Source organism: Trachypithecus francoisi, unplaced genomic scaffold (genome assembly GCF_009764315.1).
Source record: "Trachypithecus francoisi isolate TF-2019V2 unplaced genomic scaffold, Tfra_2.0 Lachesis_group3, whole genome shotgun sequence".
Classification (NCBI taxonomy): domain Eukaryota; kingdom Metazoa; phylum Chordata; class Mammalia; order Primates; family Cercopithecidae; genus Trachypithecus; species Trachypithecus francoisi.
In genome coordinates, this window is record NW_022681468.1 from 117,486,686 (window position 1) to 117,505,915 (window position 19,230).

Below are 19,230 nucleotides of genomic sequence, written 5' to 3' on the forward strand. Positions count from 1 at the left end.
AAGGCTCAGCTCAAATACCATCTCCTCCATGAAAACTATCTTGACTGCCCAATTTAAGATGTTCTTTCCAGTCTTGGAATTCTCATGGCAATCTGTGTGCTGCTTCCTGCCTTTGTATTACGGTTATTTGTGTCCGGTCTTTTTTTTGTCTTTGCTGAAGTAGGCTTGGTGAGAGCAGGAACTAATGAATCATCTCTAATTCTTTCTCAGGTCAGTGTCTTACTCATGAGTAAATCCATGAATATCAGTTGCATACAGACTTGGGCCCTGCCTTGTTCATCTATTAGCACTTTCCAATCCTAGACGTGGCCCTTTAGCACATGACCAAAGCCCTTTCTAAGGGTTTCTGGGTCTTTTCTTAAAAATAGAGTCAATGTTTGAGGTCTACCCATATTATTTTAGAAAATAAAGCAACAGAATTTTAAATAAAAATAGAGAAAAGGGAAAAACAATCCTTATGACCTCATTTCCTTATCAAAATTTCCACTTTCATTTTTGTATGCTGCCATCTAGTCTTGTAAAATCACATGTCAGTATGAGTGATCAAACATTTACCTTTCCACTGCTAAGCTGGGCTTGACCCCTTAGGGAAGAAACTCCCTCTGGAGCAAAGGGCTTGAAGGGGATCAGAACACGCCACCCCAAAATATGTTGCTTTGGCATATTATTTTGAGCTGAAGGTTATTGAGAAATAGCAGATGCAGGAAGAGCTCTCTGCCTTCCCCCTTTCTGCCTAAAAACCAGTGCATAAGTTTCCCACGAGAAAGGTGCCCTCCCAGCGCTAGGAAGAAGAGAACATTCTTGTCATTGGAGAGGGGAGTTGACTCCAAGATGAGTCTGCAAAAATAAACTTTAATAAAATAACCCTTGTCTTCTGTCAGTTTCCCCCATATTTTTCTTAGTCAATTTCTCACAACTTACTGTGCCTAGAAGCCCCAGCCCCTTTACTTTTTCTAATCACTTCTCCATAGTTTATTACCCTTTGTTAAAATGGTATATAATCCCTCAAGTCTAATTGCTTCTTTGGGGTTGTCACTTCTTTCCTATGAAGCCCGCCATGCCACTATAAAAATATTAACATCAAATAAAATTGGTATGCTCTTTGTCTGTTAATCTTTTGTCAGCTTAATTCACAGACTGCAGCCAGAGAACCTAAGAATGTAGAGGAAACATTTTTCCTCCCCTAAGGTTTGCAGACATTTTTCATGTCCTTTGCTCTATTTAGATTGTTATTAGAAATCTGGGACAATGACTCAGTCTCTCAGCTTAAAATTTGTTACAATAATTGAAATATTCTAGGCTAAAGGATTTGTCTGTTTGTTTGTTTCAGCCATGTAAGTTCTGGCTTTCTTCCTAACTTTAAAACTCAAGATATTTAAATATTCTTGTAAAGAATACAAGGTAGGCCAGGTGTGGTGGCTCACACCTGTAATCCCAGCACTTTGGGAGGCTGTGGTGGCCAGATCACCTGAGGTCGGGAGTTTGAGACCAGCCTGGCCAACATGTTGAAATCCCATCGCTACTAAAAATACAAAAATTAACTGGACATGGTGGTGCACACTTGTGATTCCAGCTACTTGGGAGGCTAAAGCAGAAGAATTGCTTGAACCTGGGAGGCGGAGATTGCAGTGATGCAGTGAGCCAAGATGGTGCCACTGCACTCCAGCCTGGGTGACAGAGTGAGACGCTATCTCAAAAAAAAAAAAAAAAAAAAAAAAAAAAAAAAAAAAAGAAGAAGAAGAAAAGGTAAATAGAATTTTAGTTATCTTCATGTTTCCAACCCTTAGACTACTTCTTTCCAGGTAATTTCCATCTGGCTAGCTAACTTAATTTTCTGCTGTCAAAACCAAGTAATGCACATGCATCTGGGAAAGTGTCTCCACATCCCCATGTACTTAACTTAAAAGAAGAATGTGAAGGACCATGCCAGTGCCCAATGGGAGGACATCACATGGATGAGGCCTGTAGAGGAGTTTCATTTTATTACAATACCTGCAGTGAAAAGCTCAACAAATGTAAATATGAAAGGAGTTCCCCACACAGAACCTGGCCCAGGAAGCCTTTCAGCAGAAGCAAGGGGAAGAAATCCCTACCAGGGAGTAGGGACTAACCTTCCAGGTGAGGCTCCAAACCACACCCACCCACTGTCCTTAAAGGATGTTCCTAAAAGAAGGACCAAATCTGCTTTGCTAGTCAGAAGAGGACATGACTTGTAATTGAACTTCTGGGCTGATAAAACACAGAAACACATGGAATTCCTAAGCAACCCTCTGGTGGGGACTGCCTTCTCACTCTAGCAACAGTTAAATCCTAAACTTGGCCCAATTGGCCCCTAAGGGACTATAAGGCTCTAATGACTATTCTTGAACTTCAGCTTTATGCATCATTTCTTGTAATTTAAGTGATTCAGTCTTTTCTTCCTGGAAAACTGTCTTAGAAATTAGGTGTTACCAAAGTAACGCTAGTGGACTTTCTAAAAGTGTTTTTTCCTGTTGTGATTGAAAACTGCACATGTGCTTAGACCTATCATTGAATTGTAGAACTGAAAAGTCACGATGCTTACTTCTGATACGGCCCACTCTCAATTAAAAGCAGCTGAAAAGATGTTTTTAAGGTGAGTCATTAAGCCAGAAGAACTTTGTGTCCCTAGAAGTTTAAGAGAAGATTCAGACTGGGGTTACAACCTCAATTCATTTAAGTAAAGATTAATTAATTTTAAATTGGGCAATAAGACACATTCTGTACTTGAAGTGTTTGCGAACTTTAATTTTCTTTGGTTTCTCCCTCTTGAGCTTATTGAATCGGGGCTGTGTCTCGTTCATGACTGGCATGGAACAGGTGCTCAACACATGTTCATTCCCAGTAATAAAAAATTTCATAGTTCAGACTGAAGCTTAACAAGGCCTTTTTTTACACAAAGCAACTATTCAAAAGTGGAAGACTGCCATCCGCTGGTCATTCCAGGGGCTGAACATTTTCTAAGACCAACTGGTGGCCCAAAGGCCCCTGGTGACATGGAGCTGAAGAAGAATGAAGCAGCCCAAAGGAAACCCTTCCCACTGTGCCAACCTCCTCTAGGTCATAGCTTCAAATATGTTACTGCAGCGGTTACTCAGCAATGTCACAGTTGAAAAAACTGAAGCTCAGTGAGTCACTAGCTGGCTCAGGGTCAAATATGAAATAAGTGGTGGTCATGGAGATGACACCAAAGCCAGTGTACTGGTGTCCCACTCATCTACTCTCAAATAAGCATGAACATTTAGAATTCATCATCTATTCTGAGGGTAGATAAGGCAAAAATTATTTACTGACATCATAGCACCCAACTTGCATGATTTAGAACATCTTTTCCAAAATGAACAAAAGAGTTCCCTGAATAGAACAAAGTGCTCATTCTTTGCTCTATTTATAATTTTAAGCCAAGTTAGATTCAGCAAGAACTTATGTTGAAATACAAAGCAAAATTACTTTAAGGGGAAATCTGCAAGTCATTATTGGAGGGAAAATAAGTAGTGTGGAAATCTTTGGAAAATTGATATGTAGCTTTTTACTGTTTTAAATAAACATGGGAGACACACAGAGGAATGAACCACTGCAGTTATTTTCCCCAGAGTTGTTTTGTCTCTGTACGTATTGTGCTCTGAACCCACTGCCTTTTCAGAGAGCGGCAAATGTAGAGACATGGAATTTACAAACTAAAGAATCACGGCAACAAAATGACTGTAAAAGCGCTCTCAGTTGCTGCTTGGAAGACTACACGGAAATAATCTTTCTGGAGAACAATTAGCTAAAGTGTATTAAGAGTTCTAAAAGCATTAATATTTTCCCATATTTTAACATGATTCCATGTCCCCACTATTTTACAGAGATAAGAAAAGGTGCACATAAAGATTAATGCACAAGAACACTTACTGAAGTCTTTCAAAATATTGTCTTTTAAACAGTAAAACATCACCCGTGTATGGAGGCTTATATCTGTAATCCCAGCTACTCAGGAGGCTAAGGTGGGAGGATCGCTAGGGCCCAGGAGTTCAAGGCTTCAGTGAGCCATGATTGTGCCACTGTACTCCAGCCTGGGCAACAGAGCAAGACCTGGTCTCTAAAAAATACAAATAAAAACTAAAAAAACCCCAAACATTTAGACATAGGAGATTGTTTCAGTCACGTAGTTCTACAGCTTATTATAATAAAAATCATGTTTTAAAGATTTTATGCTTCTAATAATTAAGTGAAAAGAGCAGGTGACCAAATTATACACACATTATGATATAAAGATACATTTATATCTTTAAAATATGTATGGGGAGAAAAAGCTATATAGGTAAAGTATTATAAGAAGAAAAAAGCTTGAAGTACAGCTTAAAATAATCTCAAATTTTCTTTTAGTGAAGAGGTTTGGAGCATACTTTTCCAAATTTCTCATATTCTTAAAACAGTACTGTGTTACTTTATAACCAGAAAATAATAAACATTATTTAGAAAAAGAATCATTCCAATATGAAAACGAAAGCCCAGCATCATTCTTTTCATCCATTTGCTGATACAGGAAATCCATCACGTTTACTGAGAACACAAATGAGTTCAGAAACCAAAGCACAAAAGGACTAGTTGAAGAAACCAGGAAGTTTTAGCCTGGAGAAAGTGGAAAGAGTGCCCCGATGGCTGTAGGGCTGTCCTTTTCTAAAGGACAGTGGGACTTAGTAAGAAACACTTTGGTTCACTGTAAAAGGAAATCTCTTGACACCTTGAGCTGTACAAGAAATAGATGTAATTGTCTGGACACAGAGTGAATTTCTGATCAAGGGTTTGGGCAAGAGCTGTGGCCTATGTCAGGGACACTGCAGAGGATTCCTCACGCTGGCAAGGAGGCTGAGCTCACAAACACCTTCCCCTACTGTGTCTGCAGTGCCACGAGCTAATGTTTGGGATGTGAGGCTTGGAAAACGGGGATACACAGAAGAACTAGGATGAGCTTTCCTGGACTCAGCTTTAGGGCAGAAGCTTGAGTCAGTGGCCAGCAGCACTTACTCTCCATCTGTTTCTCTTTGGTTAGAGCTTCCCAGATGGCCAAATTAGTGTCTGCTCCTGGGACTGGGGGCACAGTCAGATGCTCATCTTGGGGGCTCAGTATTTGCACCAAGGGCTCTCCATCTGGGGCCATCCTGGGGCTAAGGGGCAGGGGCTACATGCCATGAGGTGTGGGGAACCCACAAGAAGATGAGTCACTAGGTAAGAATCTCCAGAACCATCTCTGGAGGTGGAGTGAAGGCTGCATTTGCAGGCTTGTTGTTCTTCTTTTGCTGGATAACACTCCCTATGGAAGTGGATTGTTACGGTGGTGACAGGGACAAAATGAAGAAGGGGCATCTTACACCGTGGAGGGAGAGAAAACCTATGTGAACGCCTCTAGGGCTGATGTTCAAAATACTCAATAACAGGTGCATGGTGGCCATTGACCGGTCAGAATGGACACTGACCAGTTGGAGCCAGCCCATGTGGCAGTATGGGGCACGTCTCTTGATATCCCCAAACTGTGAAAGGGTCCTTCTTTGAGTCTGAGATACAACGGTTGTTGTTCTCATGATGCTGGGAGTTGGGATGGGTGGGGGCTCATGGGCTGCATCATGTCTCCTAAGATCCAAGAATATGGCTGGGCTCCTCTGTCTTTTTTATGGCCTTGTTACTCAGAGTGTGGTCCCTGGACCAGTGGCCTTAGAGACCCCAGGAACCTGTTAGAAATGTAGACTGTGGCCAGGCACGGTGGCTCATGCCTATAATTCTAGGGCTTCGGGAGGCCGAGGTGGCAGATCACTTGAGCCTAGGAGTTTGAGACCAGCTTGGGCAACATGGTGAAACCACAAACAAATATAAAAAATTAGCCCAGGTGGTGGCGTGCACCTATAGTCCCACCTATGTTGTGGAGGAGGTAGGGAGGGGGTGCTGAGGTGGGAGGATCGCTTGAGCCCAGGAGGTCGAGGCTGCAGTGAGCTGAGATTGCACCACTGCACCCCAGCCCAGGCAACAGAATGAGACCCTGTCTGAAAAAAAAAAAAAAGAAATAAAGAAAATAAATGTAGATTCCCTGGCTCCATCCCACACCTGCTGCCTCAGACCTGCACTTCCATGTGGTTCACAGGTAACGTGTACGCACAGGATTCTAGCAAGGGAAGTGGGGCAGAACTAGTGTATCCGAGAGGTAGGCTGCTAACCAAGGTCAGAGATAGCCAATCATGTCTTCAACCCAGGTAAACTCCCTAGATCTCCTGCAGAATCCAGAACCTGGACTTGGTGCCTCTGACAGCTATGCAGCTGCCCTGGGCAAACTCTCTGACTGTCCCCCCGCTCCCATGCCCGCAAATCCGCTGCTTCCACCAGGAAAGGAAGCACAATTCCTTACCTCCTTCCTCCTTTCTCCTCCCTGTCCCAAGGTATGTTCTACAGTTTGTTTAGCGTCTTTTCTCAAACTTTATTTTTGATTGTGGTAGAATACACACAGCATAAAATTGACCGTCGTAACCACTTTTAAGCCCACACCTCTAGGGCATTAGGTGCATTGATGCTGTTGTGTAACAAACACCACTCCAGCTCCAAAATCCCCTTTTCTTTTTTTTTTTTTTTTTTTGAGACGGAGTCTCGCTCTGTCGCCCAGGCTGGAGTGCTGTGGCCGGATCTCAGCTCACTGCAGGCTCCACCTCCCGGTTTAGGCCATTCTCCTGCCTCAGCCTCCCGAGTAGCTGGGACTACAGGCGCCCGCCACCTCACCCGGCTAATTTTTTTTTGTATTTTTAGTAGAGACGGGGTTTCACCGTGTTAGCCAGGATGGTCTCGATCTCCTGACCTCATGATCCGCCCGTCTCGGCCTCCCAAAGTGCTGGGATTACAGGCTTGAGCCACCGCGCCCGGCCCAAAATCCCCTTTTCATATAAATCTTCCTTTTGCCTTTGATAGATGAATTTAATCTATGACTGTTTTCCCTTATATCCAGGTAACTGGTGGACCACTGGTTAATTATATATGCCTTTGAGTTATTCTTTGACACCTGAGACCCCCCATGGGAGGCCAGCCTACTGGGGAGGGGACGGGGTGTGGGATGTTTTGAGTTGGCAGAAAGCAGTAGAGGGGCCTGCCATTGCTGAGTGTCTATGAGACACCAGGCACGTACAAGACATATGAACGATGGGATGTAATTATTCACTTCACCTAGTGTTATGGAGTGACCACATGGAGTGCTAAGGAGAATTCAGTCAAGTTTTTCACACCCACTCCTCACCTTTGGAGCCCCTCAGTCCTCACGTAAGGATAGAAAGCCTACGATAATTCTTCTTTGGGCCTTTTTTTCCCCCAGAGCCAGAAATCAGTCTTGGGATTCTGAGCCAGTGACTTACCTTCGTGTGGTTTTGGAGGCACCTGGCAGACCTTGGTCCCCGGAGCTCTGCCCGTCACACTCACCCTTTCGCTCCACTCGGTGAGGAACCAGCTCTTGGCACAGGGTCCCATGTCGCAGTTCTCAATGTCATTCGGTCGGAGCTTCATGTTGCATTCCTCATCGTCAACCACATCCCCGATGTTGCTCACACACTTCACATCACGCGTCCTCTGTCCCACGCCGCAGGGCACTGAGCACTGAAACACAGCACACTGACGTCAGGGGAACTAGCAGCTTCAGCTCTGGGAGAGAATCACCAGAATGGAGCCAGTAGCCTTTGTGACCAGCCCCATGAGACTGAGGCTCTTTCATGCATGTCACCACCTGGGGCAGGGATCTGAGCCCTAGAAAAAATCCTTTCCTACAAGACCACCTTAGATGCCTCGCCTACTGTAAACTAAAAATAAAATCCTAAGCCTCCCAGCTGACTGAGTGGGCCTCCTCTTGGCCAAGGAGACCCCAGAGAAACCTTTAAAACTGATTTCCTGGCCATGACAGGATGGGAGGTTGGACACACCCTGTCCTACTGCCTCCCTTTTGCAGTCTAGACACAACTGACCAGCATTAATGTTAAGAGAGAAATCATAAGACTGACAGAATGGACTCTCTGTGGCAACAAGATACCAAATTATAAACAGGACCCAACGCCATGGCAGGCAAGGGTTAAGTCATGCGCCTCTGCCCTTAAAGAATACACTATATTCTAAGTTGCCTAGGAGGAAGATCTTAGGATTCATGGCTTACATCCTGTTTTGAGTAAAGAATATTATTGTCAGTCTCTCCAATTTTATTGTGAATTCTTCAAACTTCTGACACATTGATTAATATGTAACCTGTGGACATTGAATAGGACACTGGTTTGTTTGGTTTTTTCCGAGTCATAAAGTTTTGCTGATTTATTTCTCACTCATGAAGTTTTATTGACTGTCCTGCACTTAAAACATTTTAGCCTGCATGTCGTCATCTGTAGCCAGTGATTGCAACCTCTGTGCTGTACCCTCCAATGAAAAAGATAACTCCGATTTGAGGGGTCCCCCTCTCCTCTCCTAAAGTTTCTTCTAAAAGCCTTTCAACTTGTAACAAACTTTGGAACACGTCCAACGTTGTTCGTGTGTCTTCTTGGGTTGATCCTTACATTGGCTTCCAATAAATCTTTTATCAAATTATTTCTGCCTTAATAGTCTTAATTTTGACAGACACTACTCTATTCTTCCAGGCCTCAGTCTTTTCATCTATAAAATGGGTGGGGAAAATTGGAAGGAGTTGGCTCTACCAGCAGTTGCCAACCTTCACTTCACCATGACTCATAAAACAGATGAGGCCAGTATCACAGGGCGCCCCTGGGCTCACCCATAGTTGGGTGTGGGCGGCACACACTATCCTAAACTCTATTCAACTATTGGTACATCCTGTGGTTTGCAAAAACAGCCATCCAGACCCCCAGAGGAGGGATGGGCTCCCTCCTGTGGAACTCAAGGTTACCCATCTCAGGTCTTGGTGGGCTGGAGAGTGTGGTGGGAGCTGGAGAGGGAGCTATGGAGTGGGCTGCCCTGCCTGCGTACCGAGGTCCAGTCAGTCCGGATCTGCCACTCACTGCAGATCTTGAGTTGGCAAGTGCTGGTGGTCTCGGGCTTCTCCAGGTGCTGGCAGCGGTAGGGCTGCACTGTCAGGCTGCGGTTGGCGTACACCTGGCGGCACAGAACCTGGCGGTGCTGCATGCCCAGGCCACAGGTCTTGCTGCACTCAGACCACTCCCCGATGTCCCAGCTGGTTCAAGAATGAGAGAGTGAGAGTAAGAGACAACCTTCAGTCAACAAGAAGTGAGCGTGAGCCCGCACCAGCATACACAGAATCATCAGAATCACCATGGGTGGAGTTTCTTACTAGAGCATTGCTTAAAAGTCAGCCTAGGCCAGGTGCGGTGGCGCATGCCTGTAATCCCAGGACTTTGGGAAGCTGAGGTGGGAGGATGGCTTGAGCCCAGGAGTTTGAGACCAGCCTGGGCAACATGGCAAAACCCGTCTCTACAAAAAATACCAAAGTTAGCTGGGTGTGGTGGTGTGTGCCTGTAGTCCCAGCTACTCGGGAGGCTGAGGTCGGGGTATGGCTTGAGCCTGGGAGATTGAGGCTGCAGTGAGCCATGATTATGCCACTGCACTCCAGCCTGGGCAACAGAGCAAGACCCTGTCTCAAAAAAAGAAAAGAAAAAGAAAAAGTCTGCCTAAGGGTCATCTGACTCTGTAAAGGAAGATAAATTTGCTTGACACTTGACATGCTATTTACCAGTGATTAGGGCCCAGATTCTATAAAAAGTTATAGAAAACTGAAAAGATACAAATGATTTTTATCTAATAAAAAAACCCTCCAAAGGTTAGTGTTATTACCCTGTAGATCATTAACTCACTTTTGCTACTAACTTAGAAATCTTATTCTAGCATTCTTTATTTTTCATTAACAATTCCCACATCAGTTTCACAAACCCTCCTCCATCATCTGCTCTGTTATTAGGTTAAATGAGACATCAACCCATGCTCATCATATACTTGGATGAGAATTATATTTTTATTAGTCTGAAAATTGGGTTTTGACCCTTTTAGGGCCCTTTCCCGTTGTTCTTCTTCAAGTATCCTATTTATCATTCAATAACCAGTTCAAGGCCAGGTGTGGTGGCTCACGCCCATAATCCCAGCACTTTGGGAGCCTGAGGTGGGCAGACCATTAGTGCTCAGGAGTTCAAGACCAGCCTGGCTGACATGGCAAAACCCCATCCCTACAAAAAATACAAAATTTAGCCAGGCATGGTAATGTGCACCTGTAGTCCCAGCTACTCGGGAGGCTGAAGCAGGAGAATTGCTTGAACCCAGGAGGCGGAGGAGGTTGCCGGTTGTGCTACTGCACTCTGGCCTGGGCAACAGAGCTAGACTCCGCCAAAAAACAAAAACAAAAACAAAAAAAAAAACAGTTCAAGACCTCTCCCGAGACACTTTTCTTGGCCTCTCCAGACGGATGTTTTTGTGACTTGCATTATCCTCTTTCTGTAAACAGCTCACCTACGACACTAACTACACTGGCTTTTCATTCTTTGCTTCCTCCTTTGTTTTCCTTACCAGGCTCAAACCTAATTTGCTCCAGCTTTGCCAAGGGTGGGCTTCCCAGAAGTGGGTTGAGACTATCAGCTCCTGAGTTCATCCTGAAAGACAGGTGTGCCTGCTAAACAGACTGCATTTTATGCATGGACCAAGTCTTGGATTTCTAAATCAGATTTAGACTGACTTATATCTGCTCCTAGGGTCCTGTGCTCAAGCAACCTGAAGTGACCTGGTAATAGGTGACCTAAACGGAGGGGCCATCTTACAAGGCTGGGCAAGGGAAGATGTTGCAGGGCTCCTCCTCAGGGGTCGGCTTCATGCTGGAGTCACAGTAGCTCTCAGGAGCCTCTTCATGAGTGCTTCTGTGCACACAGCGGAAAATAGGGTACTGCGATCCTGCAACAACAGGAGAATGTCTGAAGGACAGTCCCACACACTGGAAAGCTGGGCTATGGGTGGAGATGCACAGAGATTCGGGTGCTGATGAAGAGAGGGCACAGAAACAGTAAGGCCAATTCACACACACACATGCACACTTACACTCCCCCTTCATTTGAGGGTTTACACACACCTACCTCACAGGGTCTTTGCTAGGAACTGTGGGGGTACAAAGAAGAACCTGCCCTAAAAGGAATCAATAACCTATTTGTGGACACAGTCTAAATATGCTCAAAGGCAGATACAAACCATCTTCATAATAGTTCAAGATAATGAAAGAGAGGTCCCTAGGCAGGGAAATGATTATAGAATGAACACAAACAGTAACTCTTCTAAGGTTTGCTGGAAGTGTCAAAGAGAAAGTGTCCTGAAAGGGTCAAGCTTCATTCTAGAGAAAGAATTGGGCTTGGGTAGACGTGTGCCTGTGTATTTTGGAGGGAGAGGGCTGTCTAGGTCATTAAACTGGAATGAAAGTACCTGCATGACAAAATAGCCTGCTAGACCAGGTACATTTAAGGGACAGATTGAAGTGCAGAAGTAGAAGATTCAAGAAAGGACAGAAGAGCAGCTGCTTCTCCCTTTGGCAAGCATCTTACACATTCTTCTAATAAAGTACCCATCCAGTGGTATTTCAGTGATCTGAGCATATGTCTACTTCCCATGAGACAGTGAGCTTCTGAGGGACAGGGCTACCTCTTTTTTTTTTTTTTTTTGAGAGGGAATCTTGCTTTGTCGCCCAGGCTGAAGTGCAGTGGCGCAATCTCGGCTCACTGCAAGCTCCGCCTCCCGGGTTCACGCCATTCTCCTGCCTCAGCCTCCTGAGTATGCTGGGACTACAGGCACCTGCCACCACGCCTGGCTAATGTTTTGTATTTTTAGTAGAGACGGGGTTTCACTGTGGTCTCGATCTCCTGACCTTGTGATCCGCCCGCCTCGGCCTCCCAAAGTGCTGGGATTACAGGCATGAGTCACCATGCCTGGCCAGGGCTACTTCTTAATCTCTGTAGCCCCAGTACCTAGGAGAGTAGCAGGTGATAAATAAATGACTGTTGAATGAATGTTTGAATGGTGTTGAATGAATGTTTATAACAGTTGTAGTTTTTTTGTTTTACTTTCATTGGATTAATAAGGATACACCTATTTTCGATAAAAAGCCAGAATTTGTTAAATGGAATGTCTAGCTCTCAATTAAAAAAAAAAAAAAAAAAGCTCATTCATTTCTGTCTTCTTCTCTCTGCTGCCACCTGGTGGCAACACTGAGCTATTACTAATGGACGTTTATAACGTGAGATATGTAACCTCTGAACCTGACGTCTGAACAAACCACTGGAAGATCCTTCTTCACAAATAACTGTCTTCCCCACAGTCCAGGCCAGTATACAACTCCTGCCGGGAAGAATGCTGTACTTTATTCTACAACTCTGTCTTATCTCTGTTGCTAATTGGCCAGGCATTCATACTTTCTGAAGCTCCAACTCCTTACAATTTTAACTGCAACATAGGGGCTATCTTTTAACATAAACGTCTCAATATTTCATCAGTCATGAAACTGTTTCAGTGTTTTTTCAAGCTTATCTTGTATGACACACTGAGCCAGAGGGTAGTAAGAAACGTGACAGTTTGCAAGACAGTGTTGAATCTGAAACAATCATTTGTTTAAATTACCCTGGCAGTAAAAATTTACAGTGTGGCTATAACTTGAGACCATTATTTAAAATAACGTTCCAATTAAGCACAATTATTGGCTGAGTAAAAGGCAGTACTGACTGTAAAGTTAATGGGACGCAAAAACCTTTTGTGGAATTAAAGTTTGTCCAGCTACAGATCTCCTTCCATTAAATAGAACAGATTTTTAATTAAATTCAACAAACATTAAGTACACTGTGCAGTTATAAAGGTGAATACAAGGTTCACAGCTTGCAGTGGGGCTCAGCTATTAAGGGATTAAGTAAAGATCTCATTTTGCCTATTCCTTTTCCTTCAGACCATGTGGGTTTAGCTTTTCCACTTAGATGTTTGTGGATAGGAAAGCAAAAGGAACTATCTCAACCACTTGGCACTCAAATAAGGGAGAAATCAAATTCTTTTAATCAAAAGGATACAGGCTACCATAGGAAGGTTCTATGTCTTGGGAAGATGGGTCCTGCTGGGGTTGTCTAGCATCTGGCCGCTGCTTGTCTTCCCTTGACATTTTATGGCGTTTATGGACATCGTCCATGGTCCAGTTCCATGGAAATGAACTCAGAGGCCCTCTGGCTCTCTGAAGGTGGGAAAATGCCAGATCTACAAATCTTTTTTTATTTTTTTGAGACGGAGTTTCGCTCTGTCACCAGGCCGGAGTGCAATGGCACAATCTCTGCTCACCACAACCTCCACCTCCCGGGTTCAAGCGATTCTTCTGCTTCAGTCTCGCAAGTAGCTGGGATTACAGGTGTCTGCCACTGCGCCCTGCTAATTTTTGTATTTTTAGTAGAGACGCAGTTTAGCCATGTTGTTCAGGCTTGTCTTAAACTCCTGTCCTCAGGTGATTTGCCCACCTCGGCCTCCCAAAGTGCTGGGATTACAGGTGTAAGCCACTGCGCCTGGCCCATATCTACAATTCTTGAGTCTAGTGACTGCAGTGGTTTCTTTCTTTGGGTCAGTTTTAATATCTTTAGAAAGGGAGACAGCACCTGGCCACCTCCCACTGTTCACGATTGCAATTCAATTATTCCTCTACTTGCTAGCAAGCAGGAACAAGGTCGTGAGGTTAGGAGTTGGCTGGGCTTCAGGCAGCAGGAAAAATATCCGGGATCAGTTCAGTTGCCTTATATGTGGACATGTTGATCAAAATAGAAATATGTCATGTTGAAGGGGGGAACTGTACATGGGTAATTAGCAGATAATAAATGAGGTCAGTGAATTCAGGGGCTAGTGTAGAGGTCAGTGGGACATTATGGAAGAGAGACAAAATAAAGAACAAGAAAAAATTAAATGACTCTAGACTTGGAACTCTAGGAATCAAATGAAACAAGCAAAGAGTTTGACAGAGGCCTGATCAATGGCTGTGTGAGTATGGACCACTCTTGGATGCCAGCAATGGGGCCCTTCCCTGAGATGGTGATATGATGCTGGAAGCACTTAGACAAAGGGAAATTCGACCATGAAAAGCACAGAAATGTGTGGTGTGGATAGCTCCACCAGGAAGGACTGGAGAAAGGTTTGAACGAGGGTATGTGTGAAAATACACAATGGGATCACAATGGGAAAGGACTTATTCTGTGCATAAGTGACTTGGACATTGCTGGGAGGCTTGGGATTTCCTGGTCACTTGCTAGAACTGCTGATGACCATTAGATGAGCTCCATATCTGTGCCTCTACCTTGTCTCACCTACCCTGCATGTCTGGTGCCATCACCGCCTGGGAGAGAGCAAAGGAGAGGCCTCCATGGGGCAATGCCACTTGTCACATGAAAGAAAAAGGAATTAGGATTGCCAGAGAAGGGAGAGATGGGAAACAACACATCCCTAGGTTTGCTTTATTTCCAAGGCACCTCTTCAGTATCTCTTGGGCCTGAGAACTGGTGCCATTTACTGGGTGAAGAAGAGATAGACATGTTGCCTCAGACCTTCTGAGTGGCAGATGCTGAGTGTGTGTGTGTGTCTGTGTACATGCACACATGGGTGTATATGGGCTAAATATCGAAAATGGGTCTTGTGCATGCTCAGTCCAATACCTCACACTCTTGTGAATCTGTGTGTGTGTGTGTGTGTTTCTGCAATGCAAAGGACAGAAGATGAAACAAAATCATATGGAAATCTAGAGAAAAAAAAAAATATATATTTTTGGACAGAGTCTTGCTCTGTCACCCAGGCTGGAGTGCAGTGGCATGATCTTGGCTCACTGCAACCTCCACCTCCTGGGTTCAAGCAATTGTTCTGCCTCAGCCTCCCGAGTAGCTGGGATTACATATATGCATCACCATGACCAGCTAATTTTTGTATTTTTGGTAAAGACAGGGTTTTGCCATGGTGGCTGGCTGGTCTTGAACTCCAGACCTCAAGTGATACACCTGCCTTGGCCTCCCAAAATGCTTCGATTACAGGTGGGAGTCACCATGCCCAGCCGCTTATTCAGTTTCTGAAAGGTGAATCCACATTCTTTATGCTATGTTGACAGAACATGGGGCAAAGGCAATAATAGACTTGTATATCTAGGATACAATAAAGATGTAAAATCTACCCTATGTCTTTTCTAGTAGCTCATATATTCCACATTTGAAATGTGGTGATGATATATTCACTTTTTCAAAAAACACAGGAGTGCCTAGTGTGTGCTCGCTATGATGCCAGGTGCAGCGGTTGCAAAGTGTATACTCATGGAGACAGCCAAGCCAAGCAGGGCTGGGACAGAAATGTGTCCTGAATTGCTGTGAGGTCCCAAGGATGAAGTGTCTACCTGTTCTTTGCAGAATCAGGAAGGTTTGCAGAGGAGGCGGTCTCAGAGCTTGGAGTATGAGCAGGACTTTGCTGGCCAGATACCAGAGTGTCGTAAGGGAGGGATACTAGCATATAGTGAGGTAGTAACAGTTATGTGTTGCTTTCAGCCTATCAAAACCTCACTTTATTTAAATTTCAACTCCATACCTCAGTGTGGATCACACAGCTGGGGATGGATTGTGGGGACAAAAACTGGAATGTTTGGTTATGAGTTCGCTCCATTAGAGAGATCGTGGGAGCACCTGGAGGACGCACAGGGAACCAGCACATGCGTTTGCCTTCATCTCATCCTGCTCACAACGCAAGGCCTTATGGGCTCTGGACAGGGTGACAGAGAATCTTCTCCACATGGCACCCTTGGTAGAAAACCACACAATGACAATTTTTATCCTTTTAATGACTTTCCCTGTTTTCACCTAGTTCTGAGTATATCTGTGTCCTTTGATGGGCATCACACCATTACCTAAAGTAGAATATTTCAATAATAATACATTTTTATCTTGGGCTCCTATATCATTTACGTTACATACTGCTTACCTCTATAATATCGTGGAGTCTCACCAAAATGGTTTTGGCCTTAATGCAGAAATATTTCTAGCTTTCTGCCTCTGTCAAGACATATTTTATAGGCATTTAATTTTTCCTCACAAAGTATATAAAAGAAGTTGGTCCAATGAATCTACAGTCCAAATTCTTTGCACATTTATTAAGCATGAGCATAATAAAATTTGCACAATAAAACCTCTATAAATCAACACTCCAGTTACCAAATCATTATGGAATCACAGAGGTTCCAGGCACGAAAAGCTCCAGCCCCCAAGAAGAACCGAAGACCTAAATTCTAGCCTCAAAAGCCACTAAGTCAACGCTCTTATGAAAAAGATAAAAACGTTAGAAGTTGTCATGAGAGATTTTTCAGTGTGCTAATTTTGTGAGACGTTCCAGACTTTGTACTCTTAGATACAAGTACCAAGAGAAAAGAAAAGAGAAAAGAAAAGAAAAGAAAAGAAAAAAAACCACCCCAAACCAACGCTCTGGGATATCACACAGTTCCCCAGTTTGTGGAGATTCCTGGGGGATACAGCCTTCCTGTTTCTTTAGCAACCTCCCTCCCCTCAAAGAACAGCTGTTTCAGGGGATCAAACAGGACTTTACTACAAACAGGAGGCTATTATCATATATACGAAGGAAATTATAACTACACAGTTTCATAGGTGTATCTTTGCAACAAGTCAGCTTGAAACAGAAGCAGCACTGATTTTCAACCTGGAAATCAACCTGGTCTGGAATGTCAGATAAAGGGTTTCCAAACACCACATTCCACATCTATCTTAACTTCAGAGTTTTCAAGGAAACGGGACCCTGGGTCCACTTCATCATCCTGATGTGACCCCTGTAACACTGCCATGTTTTGCTTTCAGCCTATGACAACCCTGCTTTATTTAAATTTCACCTAAACTGTATCCTTCTCCCAAATCCTACAACTCTATGTTTTCTTTTGTTTGGAGGGACACCACATGCTTCCTCTGCTGTGTGGACTCCCTTGTTGTGAGGGGTCAATAAAGCTGACTCTGTTGGGCTTCAGGTTTGTCCTTGGTGGTCCTAGCGGATCAGGTTGGAATAATGGATGAATACAGGGTTGGGATTTTACTGGGATAGTATGGCAGTTGTGAGTGCTGGTCAGTGCAAAAGTCAGCTAACTAACATGCCAAGCCCCCAAAGTATGTTTTTTTTTTTTTTTTTTTTTCCTGAAATCCTGAGATTTGAGAATGAGTTTCAGCTGGGATTTGTGTAAGTCTTCCACGACCCTGACTTGGAGATTAAATTTTAGATCTTGAAGTATATGAGTGTATTCTGTTTATTAATGAATATATGTGCGCAGCAGGCCTGAGTTGCTCAAACCCTGCATATGCCAAAGACAGGCCCTTGACCAGCTCCTGAGAGAGAACCTCTAAGCCTTTGGAATATGCCACCTGATAAGAGTGTTTTTTTATGCCTGAGGTCTTGGGCCCCGTAGTATTGGTTTGGCTTCTGGGGTGGTAAAGGGAGAGTAGCTAGTGTCACTCAGGTGGGAGCTTGCATACCTAGATGAGAGACCCCAGTAAAAACCTGGACACCAAAGCTCGGATGAGCATCTCTGGTTGGCAGTACTTGGCATGTGTTCTCAGGCTCTGAGTTACATCATTTCTGAGAGAATTAAGTGCATCCCCGTGTGACTCTGCTGGAGGGGACACCTGGAAGTTGGCGCCTGGCATCTCCTGGACTTTTTCAATGCGCCTTTTCCTTTATTAACTCGAATCCCTGTCCTTTGACTGTGATGAATTGTAACAGCTCTTCTGGGCCTTGTAAGTCCTTTGAGCCAATCAGTAAGCCTAAGGGTGGTCTTGGAGGCCCAACACAATCCGTCACACCCGTCAGCCATCTCTCAGACAGGCTCACAGAGCTGAGGCTTTGCCATGTCCCTTGGGCCAGGGGCCCCCAGTCGGTACCAGTCCATGGCCTGTTAGGAACCAGGTCGCACAGCAGGAGGTGACTGGTGGGTGGGCGAGATCAGTGGTGGCGTTACATTCTCATAGGAGCGTGAACCCTATTGGGAACTGTGCGGGCAAGGGATCTAGGTTGTGCACTCCTTATGAGACTGCAACGCCTGATGATCTGTGATAGGGCAGTTTCATCCTAAAACCATCCCCCCCACCCCGCCACCATCCATGGAAAATCGTCTTCCACAAAACCAGTCCCTGGTGCCAAAAAAGTCAGGGACCACTGCCTTGGGCCACCCACACACTCCTTGCTTAGGGTTCTGCAGGGATCCACACGTCCCCCACACAGGCTCACCCTTCCCACAGGTCGTGGAGCATTCTGTCGTCCCAAGCTGCTTCCAGTTGTGATCCCGGCTGCGCCGTGGGAGCTGCGGTGCTGGTGGCACCAAGTTGTCTGGTCGACGGGGAGAAAATCTGTCCGGATGCCTGACTGGGAAGGTCTGTGCCGATTCTGAGGTGAACATCTCAGGGGCCTCCCCACGCAGGTCTTCCTTCTCCTCATTCCTCCCTTTGTCTTCTCCCTCCTCCTGGCTCCTGCCTTCTGTCACCAACTGGCCATTGAAGGGGTCCCCTAGGAGAGGTGAGCGTGCACACACAGAATTAGGATCAGTTTAGACCCTGGGTTGTAAAGAGGAAACTGCTTCGACATTAGACGCTATGTAGCATGACATCATTTCTAAGTCACAGCACATAAGCACATCTGTTTAAAATAAGCGGACACCCACTAGTGCTTTCCGTCACATGCAAAGCACTTTTGAAAATCAATAAGACAAAGATGAACGTTGCAGTAGGAATAGTAGTTGTGAGCCACAGATAGTTCATATAAAAATAAACACAAACAGCTAAAACCCATGCAAAAATCCTCAACTTTACTCCTAACTCCATAAATACATATGAAAAGAACAACACCACCACCTCTATTTATCCAACACCAAAGATTGGAAAGTTTGGAAACCCTTAAATCCCTTAACTCCTGTTGAAGGTGCAGGAAAATACACTTCCAGTCACTATGGATGAGCCTGCAAATAGATGCATGGTTTTGGAGGGAAATCTGGCATTATCTATCCAAATTTTAAATGCACATACCCTTCGACCTAACAATTCAGTATCTAGCACATCTGTTCCGCAAATATTTTCTTTTACATAAATCTGAATATACAAGTATGGTTACTGAGGTATTATTTGAAATAGCACAACAGTAGAACAGACACAAATGTTCACCAGTGGTACTGGTTAAACTACGTTATGCTACAAGTAC

At 44.5% G+C, this 19,230-nt stretch overlaps 1 protein-coding gene across 3 annotated transcripts in view; it reads right to left on the bottom strand.

Moving 5' to 3' along the window:
• Positions 1–19,230, bottom strand: part of THSD4 (thrombospondin type 1 domain containing 4) — a 702,948-nt gene that overhangs the window by 32,840 nt on the left and 650,878 nt on the right. For all 3 annotated transcript variants that reach the window (XM_033189536.1, XM_033189537.1, XM_033189538.1), the window contains 4 exons: positions 18,268–18,543; positions 10,782–10,911; positions 8,989–9,193; positions 7,450–7,623 (listed from right to left, as the gene is read on the bottom strand). In XM_033189536.1, the coding sequence (XP_033045427.1) occupies positions 7,450–7,623; positions 8,989–9,193; positions 10,782–10,911; positions 18,268–18,543 (785 nt within the window). The remainder of the gene's footprint in view (positions 1–7,449; positions 7,624–8,988; positions 9,194–10,781; positions 10,912–18,267; positions 18,544–19,230) is intronic.